Genomic DNA, 10,809 nt, shown 5'->3' on the forward strand with positions numbered 1-10,809 from the left:
AGAATTAATGTGGCTTCTATTGACATTTCCATTTTTTGTTGCATAAAGAAACTTGTTAGGCACTATCTGCCCATTTATATCTATGTTTATAATAACATCTGTTCATTTAATAATTAATACCCACTACATGTGAAACATTGTCATAGGTATTAGGGCTACAATTAAAATGACACAGCCCCTGACCTCTAGGAGCTCACATTTCAGTTTGCAGGAAAAGGCTCATGTGGAACCAAAGGAGAGAGTGACCCAAGAACCCTAGTGCTCTTGTGAAGAAGAGAAGAACATTTTCACCTAGGAGCATCAGGGAAGACTTCAGGGAGATGGTGGCATGTGAACTGAGCCTTCAAAGGAGAGAATTCTAAATGACATAGATGAGAATGAGGTAAGTTCTAGTCATGAGACAGACCCTGAACAACTACACTTAGTTTGGAAATGTGAAATTAGATTTGAGGAATAATATGATCCAGTTTTGCATGATGTAAAATAATCATGGAAAGAAATATACTAGAGGTCAATGAGGTTTTAGGGGAATGAAATAATCAGATGGGAATCAGATGGGTGCTGTTGGGAAATTTATTTTGGTATCTGAATAGAATGGATTATAGAAAGAGAGAGAAGGAGATTGATTGAGATACTACTATCAGCCTAGGGAGAGGTGATGAAGTCCATGCTGGTGGAGGTAGAAACTGAGGTTTTTTCAGCAATGGAATCAACAAAAGCCATTGATTATATATGAAATGTAACGGGGAAAGGGAATCAAGATGATTCAGAGGTTTCCAGTATGGGTGATTAAGAATATGGTACCAACCAGAGAAATAGGTAGTATGTGAAGTTACTTTCAGACATGGGTGAGTTTGAGATACAGGACTTGTAACTAAACTTCCTCTGTGATTGCATAAATTCATATAGAGGATAGGAGTAGATAAGTACATATGGGAGAATGAGATCACTAGGGAAGTTTGCAGAGCAAAGAGTGTCTAAGAGCAGTCTTGATTCCTAGCAGATGGAAAGAGGAGGGGTAATGAAAGAGAAGTAGAGAAAAATGTCACTGAACCCAAGAGAGTATAGAGAGAACAAGAAGTGAGGTTAGTCACCAGGGTGGGATACTAGTCAGATAGGGTGGAGATTCAGAGAAGGTCTGGAATTTATCCATTTTAATACTGATAACCTTTGACAGCAGTTTCTGTAGAATGATCTGATTTGAACCTAGATTATACAGAACTAAGAAATGTATGAGTAAGGAAGAACTAAAAACTGGGCTGGAGAATGATTTTTTCTGGAGTTTAGCAGTGAAAGGTGGAGATATGTAGGGTGATGGCTTGAAAGGATAGAAGAGTCCAAGAACGTTTTTTTTTTGGGGGGGGAGCACTAGGAAACAAGTCAATAGAAACTTGAGAAATAGTTGCACAAGATCCTAAAGGAGGAGACAGTAGGGAATGAAATCAAGAGCACAAGTTACCTTTGGCAAGAAAGTCCATGTCAGCTGTAACTGGAGCAAAAGAGGTTTTTTTGGTATGGAAAAGATACGCTGTTGAAGGTCTTGACAGATAGTTTTAAACTTAGTAAAAGAAGGGCAGGGAATGAAGTGGGGGACCTGAATGTTTGAAATGGATGCTATGGGGAATAATAAACGAATAGGATAAATAATTTCCTTACAGTGGTGAGGACCCAGTTGAGATTAGAGAACTAGTCTGTAATTCTGTAAGCTTAGTTCTGTGACTTTCTCTAGCAACTCGGGAAAATTTTTATAATGGTAGTAAAAGAGTGGTAAAATAGGATTTGAATGGTAGACCATGGTGGTGAGGGAGTCAAGAATGTACTGATTAACTCTTCAGGAACTTCAAGACTCAAGTTCAAGACTAAGGAGAAGGAAGTGTTAGCCTGGGATGACCTTGAGGGACTAAAATTTCAAGGAAGATAAAATGCAGAGAGGAGTGAAGTAATTAGAAGTGGGGCGATATGGGGATGGGACATAGGGGATGAGAGACTGAGAAAAAACCAGGTTTCAATTATTGACTCCATAAAGGAGTGTTGAAGGAAGAGATTGAGGATGACGGGGAATTTCACAATGGATTGAAGCTAGAGAAAGTATGATGCAAAGGGAGAATAGGGACAGGGCAAGCTGAGGGCTGAAGTGGATTAGAATGAGTGCTGAGAGAGCAAGGAAAAGAAGTTTTTGTCTCCATGGTCTGGATCAGGAATTTCAGGAACAAGAGGAGATATTTACCAATCTTAAAGAAAGATGTGAGGAGAGAGGAAAAAGGCTGGGCCATGTAGGAAGAGGTTTGTAGACTTACCAGCTCCTAGTTTCTGATCAGAATAATGATTACAAAGAAGCTTTCCTGTGGTATCTTGGAAGTGCAGCCCTTGGCTTGCAGAAATGAAGGTTTAAAGTTGCCTGTGTCTTAGAGGTAGAGAGTACCTACAATTTGCAAGGTGCTATGCTAGTGTCTGAGCAGAAAAAAATATGGGGCCTAGAAGAGACTTTCGATACAGAGCATACACATGAAGACAATTTATGCAAGGTGCCGTGTGTGTGTGTGTGTGTGTGTGTGTGTGTGTGTGTGTGTGTGTGATTGTTTCAGGAATGGAGGATGCTGGGGAAAAGGGGTTATTAAATCCATTTCTAAAACCACTACCTCCCAAAGGCCAGCCACCATCTCCAAGCTTGTTGGTTGACTGCTTGTGCTGAGTGAGAACCTCAGAACAGATCTCAGGCTGGCAAGTACATTTCTGGTCTTGGGTTGCAAGGCATGGCCTCTGGATTGCTTTTGTCACAGCACCATCTACTGGTAAGGCTGGACAGTGGATTGAACTGGACTGGGCAGCTTTCTCAACCCTTAATTCTCTCAAAGAAACAGAGTTGACTGTTTCTTGCCTGTCCTCTAAGGATCTCTTGAAGACTATTCTGGAGCATTTGTTGTTCACAGAAGCTCTGCTGAGGCCTCTGCTTCTGAAAGTGTCTCATGATGGCCCCTGTGAAGGTCAGTATCATAAAACTTGAGTCTAGGGTATCAGGAGAAACAGAATGAACCCTATCATAGAGCTGTTAGCAATTTCCATGATTTTTCCAATCTGGGCAATAATGGGAAGAATACCCAGATTTGGTTCCCATTCCTTTACCCTTACAGCTGTGTGACTGAGTCTCAGTGTCTCAGCCAGTCTCTTCATCCTAAAATATAAGTCCACCTAGATACGCATATGCTCTCTCACTCTCGTGCGCACCTCCCCTCTCTCCCTCCCCTTTCTCCTTTCTCCTCTCTCCCTATCCCTACCTCTCTCTTCTCTCTCTCTCTCTCTCTGTCTGTCTGTCTCTCTCTCTCTCTCTCTCTCTCTCCCTCCCTCCCTCCCTCCCTCTCTCCATATAGATTCTCATGGAAGAGAACTTCGAAATCCATCTGTGTGTCATCCAAAGACTGAGAATGCCCTTATAAGTGGGAACTGAAGAATGCCTAAGATGGAAATTCTAATTGAGAAGTACAATGTAGAGAAAATAGTTTCTTCTTCTGTAAAAATGAGAGAGTATGACTAAATCATTGGTGTCTAAATCAAATAAAATATAGGCCACCAAAATACAGATAAGGATTGCTGCAGGACACATTTTGACTTAGAAAACTACACATTAATATTATCTGGGCTATATTGTATTTTCATTTATATTGTTAAATATTTGTCGATTAAATTTTAATCTGGGACTTCTGGGGTAGAAACAAGATGGCTGTGAAGCTAACTTGCCCCTGGAGCCTTTCCCTTCCAAAGATAAATGAAGTCTGTACTCTGACATTCACTCCATGGATCCCGCCAAGAAAAATAGAAGATTCAAAGAAGTTTTAAACTGTAGACATCATGGAGGATCTTCAGTAAAGGTCTGTTTCTTTGGGGTTAAAGGGAAAGTAAAGTTCAGGAGGTGGGAGAGCAGGGAAAGCCAGCAGGAGGCTTTTAGCCACAATGCAATTCAGGTCGTGACAGCTTAATAATAATAATAATAGAGGTCCAGGCAGCTGGATAGCAAGCCAGCAGGGAGGATACCAACCCAAAACAAAGTCTGAACCCTGAAAGCACTCTGGTAAAAGACAGGACTGGGTCGGGAACAATTCTCTGTTAAGTCAGAACCTGGACATAAAGGAGGAAACAAACTTCTGCAAAGGCAAGGCCTGGACTGCATAGGCCACATCTTGGCTAATGACAAGCCAGGGATCAGACTCCAGACCCAGCAAAATAAAAACTTGGATCTATACTCCATATATCCCAGGAGAAGAATTACAAAACAAAAATAAAAAAAAAAAAGCTAAAAGAACGCTTACTATAGAAAATTACTTAACAGATAAAGATGACAGCAGTGCCATGTCTGAAGAAGAAAATAGCAAAAAATCACTCACAGAAGTTACCAAAACGGTCTATAAACTGGACTCAAATACATAAGCTCATTGAAGAGTTTAAAAAAGAATTTAAAACCAAAGAAGAGAGGGAGAAGAAAAAATGGAAAAAAGAAATGAAAGTCATGTGGGAAAATTGTGACAAGTTGACCAAAGAAATCATCTCTGTTAAAAGTAAAAATAACCAACTGGAAAAGGAAACGCAGAAGATAATTGAAGAAAATCAAATCCTAAAAATTAAAATTGAACAGTTAGAAACTAATGAATCGGGGGGCGGCTAGGTGGCTCAGTGGATAAAGCACCAGCCCTGGAGTCAGGAGTACCTGGGTTCAAATCTGGTCTCAGACACTTAATAATTACCTAGCTGTGTGGCCTTGGGCAAGCCACTTAACCCCATTTGCCTTGCAAACCCCTCCCCCCAAAAAGAAACTAATGGATGTAAAAGGCTACAAGATTCCATCGAATGACCTGGAAAACATCCAGGAGACAATCTTTGAATCATTGGACTACTAGAAAGCCTCAACCAGCAAAAGAACCTCAAAAACATCATGCAGGAAATTATAAGGGAAAACTGCCCCAATCTACTAGAACAAGATAACATAACCATTGAAAGAATCCATAGAACCCCTCCAGAAAGAGACCCCAGGATAAAAACTCCAAGGGCTGTCATAGTCAAATTCCAGAACCCTCAAATAAAAGAGAGAATTTTGCAAACAACAATAAAGAAAACAATTCAAATACATAGGGAACACAATCAGATTAACACAGGACCTATCAGCCTCAACATTGAAGGATCAGAAGAACTGGAATGACATATTTCAGAGAGCTTAAGGACCTGGGATTACAACCCAGAATGTACTACCCTGAGAAATTCAGCATATACTGTCGGAAATAGATGGATGTTCAATGAAATTTAGGACTTTCAGAATTTCATGACACAAGACCAAAACTGAACAGAGAATTAAATCGCCAAATAACACAACTGAAGAGCTACATAAAAAAGGTAAATGAAAAGGGGGACTGAAAAAACAAAACTGTTTTAAACAAATGTTGGTCCCTAAAAGGGAAGCTATAACAATTCTAATTCTCTAGAACTTTGTTTCTGTAAGGAAAATTAGAGGGTAAAATATAATTGAAATGAATGAAACTAAAGGTTAGGGGTATAATTGGGTCTTATCTCTCAGTTGATGAGGCCCAAGATCACATCACTATGTTTGAGACAAAAAATCCTGGGGGGGGGGGGGGAAGCAGGGGTGTTAACTTTAACTTAAGTGTCTCATTATACTTTGACTCACTTTAATCACAAAATGCTAAACATCTTGTCTAATAAGGGCATCATAAACTTCAAGGATCTGAGATGTATTACCTTACTATCATTTGTAAAGTTCTCAGTGAAACTTCATAGTCTCCCAGTACTTAGAGGTCTTCAAGATTCTTACAGTTAATTAGATCAGTGACCAGTGCTTCACTTAACAAGGGGTTAAGTACCCTGGATTGGGGGGGGGGGGGGTTAAAGTGGGAGACACAGTAAGCCTCGGTTCACTTAATAAGGTATTAAGTGTGGGGGGGGTGTAGGTAAAATGTGAATAAATGTGAATGAAAATAGGCTTGGGAGGAGGGACACAATAGTTCCAGAAATGATATGGCTTTGGATGATACTGTGGCTTGTAAGGAGGATTGTATGTACTTGAAAGATACTTGAAAAGGGGGTAAGGTAAAAAATGATTATAATTTGATGCAATTTGAGTCATTGCTGCTTATCAAGCAATCAAGTAAGCAATCATAATATCTCAATAACAATAGCTTATCAAGCAATCAAATAATCTAACTGTGATGGATGATACCTGATTAATATTAGAGCACCAAGGGGAAAAAAGCACCAAGACTCATAATTTTAGAGGGAAAGAGGGGAGAATGTGAATGCTGAGTTAATGCTATTCAGTAGATTTAGCTCAGTGAGGAAATAAGATGCATTCCCACTTGGGTTTAAAAATCTAGCTTTAATCTACAGGGAAGGGGGTGACTAGGAATGGGAAAGATAAGGGAAGAAGGGGCAGATAAAAGGGCAGGTATAAGTGAAAATAAACAAAGTTAAATTTCTAAAAGAAAAGTCAAAGGGGAAAAGTAGTAAAATTTTGGTGAGGAGGAATAAGAGAAAAGGAAAGTGATAAATATAAAGATAACATGAAGGGAAATACAGAATTAGTAATCTTAACTGTAAATGTAAATGGAATGAACTGTCCCATAAAAGAGAAGCAGAAACACATTTGAAGCAGAGAGATATACACAGAGTAAAGGTAAAAGGTTGGTACAAAATATATTATGCCTCAATGAAAGTAAAAAAATCTGGGGTAGCAATCCTAATCTCAGACAAAATAAAAGCAAAAAACAATCTCATTCAAAGGGATAAGAAAGGAAATTACATCTTCTTAAAAGGCACCATTGGTAATGAAGCTATTTCATTACTAAACATGTATGCATCTAGTGGTATAGCATCCAGATTCCTAGAGGAAAAACTGAATGAATTTCAAGGAGAAATAGACAGCAAAACTTATTTTTTTTTGCAAGGCAAATGGGGTTAAGTGGCTTGCCCAAGGTCACACAGCTAGGTAATTATTAAGTGTCTGAGACCAGATTTGAACCCAGGTACTCCTGACTCCAAAGCCGGTGCATTATCCACTACGCCACCTAGCCGCCCCCAGCAAAACTTTTAATAGTGGGAGACCTCAATCTCCGTCTCTCAGAACTAGATAAATCTGACAACAAAATAAACAAGAAGGAAGTTAAGAAGGTGAATGAAATCTTAGAAAACTTAGATTTGATAGACCTCTGGAGAAAACTTAATGGGGATAGAAGAGAATATTTTTTTCCTCATGAGTATATGGCACCTTCACCAAAATTGACCACGTACTAGGGCACAAAAACCTTAAAATAAAATACATAAAGGCAGAAACAACAAATACACATTTCTCAGACCATGATGCAATAACAATTACATGTAATATACAGTCAGGGAAAGATAAACCAAGAACTAATTGAAAATAAAATAATTTCATCTTAAATAATGGGTGACTCCAACAGCAAATGATAGAAATAATTAATAATTATATCCAAGAAAATGATACTAATGAGATATCAAACCAAAATTTATGGAATGCAGCAAAGGCAGTTTTGAGGAGAAACCTTATATCTCTAAATGCCTATATGAATAACATAGAGAAAGAAGAGATAAATGAATTGGATATGCAACTAAAAAAGCTAAAAAAAGAACAAATTAAACAACCCCAATAAAATACCAAATTAGAAATTCTGAAAATCAAGGGAGTGATTAATAAAATGGAAAACAAGAAAACCATTGATCTCATAAATAAAACTAAGAGTGTTATGAAAAGCCAATAAAATAGACAAACCTCTGGTTAAAATCTGATTTAAAACAAGATAACCAAATTATCAGTATCAAAAATAAAGGATAAACTAACCACCGAGAAGGAAATTAAGAGATAATTTGGAGCTACTTTGGTCAAACTATATGCCAATAAATTGGACAACTTGAGTGAAATGGATGAATAATTACAGAAGTACAAACTGCCCAGATTAACAGAAGAGGAAATAAATTACTTAAATAATCCCATTTCAGAAAAAAGAAATTAAAGAAACCATCAGTAAACTCCCTAAGAAAAAGAGTCCAGGTCCAGATGGATTTACAAGTGAATTCTACCAAACATTTAAAGAACAATTAATTTCTATTCTACATAAACTATTTTTAAAAATAGAAGTGGAAGGAGTTCTGCCAAACTCCTTTTATGACACCAATATGGTGCTGATACCTAAACTAGGAAGAACCAAAACACAAAATTATAGATGAATCTCTCTAATGAATATTGATGCAAAAAATCTTAAATAAAATTTTAGCAATGAGACTACCACAAGTTATTACCAGACTAATACACCATGATCAGTTGGATTTATAACAGGCAGATAGGGATGGTTCAACATTAGGAAAACACTCAACATACTTAAACATCAGTAGTAAAACCAACAGAAATCATATGATTATCTCGATAGATGCTGAAAAAGCCTTTGATAAAATACAACATCCATTCCTTTCAAAAAGTTTAGAAATAAATGGAGTTTTCCTTAAAATAAGAAATAGTATCTATCTAAAAACCATCAACAAATATTAAATTTAATGAGAATAAACTCAGAGCATTTCCAATAAAATTGGGAGTGAAACAAGGATGCCCATTATGTATTGGAAATGCTAACAATAGCAATAAGAAAGAAAAAGAAATTGAAAGAACCAGAATTGTCAGAATTCTGCCAGAAAAAAAAAATGTAAAGAAAGGTGACCAACTCCACCAGATCTAAAACTATACTATAAAGTAGTAGTCATCAAAACTGCCTGGTACTGGTTAAGAAATAGAGTAATTGATCAGTGGATTAAGATAAGTTCAAAAGAAACTGCAGTAAATGACTACAGTAATATACTATTTGACAACCCCAAAGACATCAGCTTCTGAGATCTCACTATTTGACAAAAATTGTTGGGAAAAACTGGAAAATAGTATGGCAAAACTAGGCATAGATCCATATCTCACACCTAATACCAAAATAAGTTCAAAATGGGTACAAGATTTAGACATAATGAGCAATACCATAGATAAATTAATAGACAAATAATACTCTTATCTAGCTGATCTATGGAAAAGGGATAAATTTATGACCAAACAGGAATTAAAGCACATTATAAACTGCAAAATGAATGGTTTTGACTATATTAAATTAAAAAATTTTTCACTAATAAAATCAATGTTGCCAAGACTAGAAGAAAGGTTTCTTCCTCCTCACCATCACCACCATCCTCCTCCTCCTCCTCCTCACCATCACCACCATCATCTTCCTCCCACCGATGCTCCTGCTCCCGCTGCTGCTTCTTCCCCCCCCCCCCCCCCCCCCCCCCGTTCCCTTGGAGCAGACCCTTCTGGTGCCTCTTTTGTGAAGCAGTGGCTGAGGAGACCCCCGGACTCGCCATGGCCGACGAGAAGCCGAAGGAAGGAGTCAAGACTGAAAACAACGACCACATTAATTTGAAGGTGGCAGGGCAAGATGGTTCAGTGGTGCAATTTAAGATTAAGAGGCACACACCACTTAGTAAACTAATGAAAGCCTATTGTGAACGACAGGGTTTGTCAATGAGGCAGATCAGATTCCGATTTGATGGGCAACCAATCAATGAAACAGACACACCTGCACAGTTGGAAATGGAGGATGAAGATACAATTGATGTATTCCAGCAGCAGACAGGAGGTGTTTACTAAAAAGAGAACCTGCAACTGTACTCCAGAACTGTGCTCCCAAGGAAAACAATACATTCACAATTAGAAAACCAAGATTTGGTTCATCCACATCCTGACTACTGCAGTATAGTTTTCTCTTTGATTCCCTTCCCCATTCCTTTATTGTACATAAAGTAACTGGTGTATGTGCACAGGTATAATGCATAGTTGTTTTTTTTTTTTAAACTAAATGGCCGATGGCATGTTTTGATCAACATCAAATGGAGATGGGGAGGGGAAAAACAAACTGGTTCTGTGAAAATATCCCTTTTCTCCATTAGTGGCATGCTCATTCAACTTTTATCTTTATATTCCAGTAAGTTATTTTGCTCTCACTGTTGAACAACAACAAAAAACCCCACAAAAAAAAATCCCCGCATACCTTGTTTGATTGGATAATTTCAATGTTTTTCCTTTTATCATTGTAAAACCAAGGACGATTTTATAACTTTGTTGTACGTAGCTGTTACATGTAGGGCAATCTCTGTCTCAGTAGGGATAAATTACTATAAAGAAATTGATCCTAGATAGTTTTCCCTTCCAAATCAAACATCTTGTTGTTTAAATAAACTTCTTGTTTAAAATTTAAAAAAAAAGATTAGAAGAAAGCAGAAAGCTGGGAAACATTCTTCACAATCAGGTGTTCTAATAAAGATCTCATTTCTAAAATATAGAGAGAATTGCATAATATTTATAAGGTCACAAGTCATTCTCCAATGGTCAATGGTTATGAACAGACAGTTTTCTAATGAAGAAATTAAAGTTATATATAATCATGTGAAAAAACTCTCCAAATCGCTGTTGATTAGTGCTCCAAATCACTATTACAATAGCCCAGATGAGAAAGGGAAGATGGTCACTATTGGAGAGGTTGTGGAAGGATTGAGACATTCATACATTGCTGGTAGAGTTGTGAATAGATCCAACCTTTCTGGAGAGCAATATGGAACTATGCCCAAAGAGCAATAAAACTGTTCATACCTTTGACCCAGCAATTGCAATTCTAGGACTATATCCAGAAGAAATTTTTAAAAAATGGGAAAAGTCATCCATGTTCCAAGATATTCATAGCAGCTCTTTTTGTAGTGGCAAAGAAT

General features: G+C 37.6%; 1 protein-coding gene across 1 annotated transcript; it reads left to right on the forward strand.

Moving 5' to 3' along the window:
- The first annotated feature begins 9,397 nt into the window (after nt 1-9,397).
- Nucleotides 9,398-10,096, forward strand: LOC141498394 (small ubiquitin-related modifier 2). Its single transcript, XM_074201528.1, has one exon. The coding sequence runs from the start codon at nt 9,407-9,409 to the stop codon at nt 9,692-9,694; it is 288 nt and encodes a 95-aa protein (XP_074057629.1). The 5' UTR covers nt 9,398-9,406; the 3' UTR covers nt 9,695-10,096.
- Nucleotides 10,097-10,809: the final 713 nt, after the last annotated feature.

This window comes from Macrotis lagotis, chromosome X (genome assembly GCF_037893015.1).
Source record: "Macrotis lagotis isolate mMagLag1 chromosome X, bilby.v1.9.chrom.fasta, whole genome shotgun sequence".
In the NCBI taxonomy this organism is placed as follows: domain Eukaryota; kingdom Metazoa; phylum Chordata; class Mammalia; order Peramelemorphia; family Peramelidae; genus Macrotis; species Macrotis lagotis.

Excerpts from the sequence above, each read along its gene's own strand:
- LOC141498394 (XM_074201528.1), top strand. The coding sequence starts at position 9,407 with ATGGCCGACGAGAAGCCGAAGGAAGGAGTCAAGACTGAAAACAACGAC.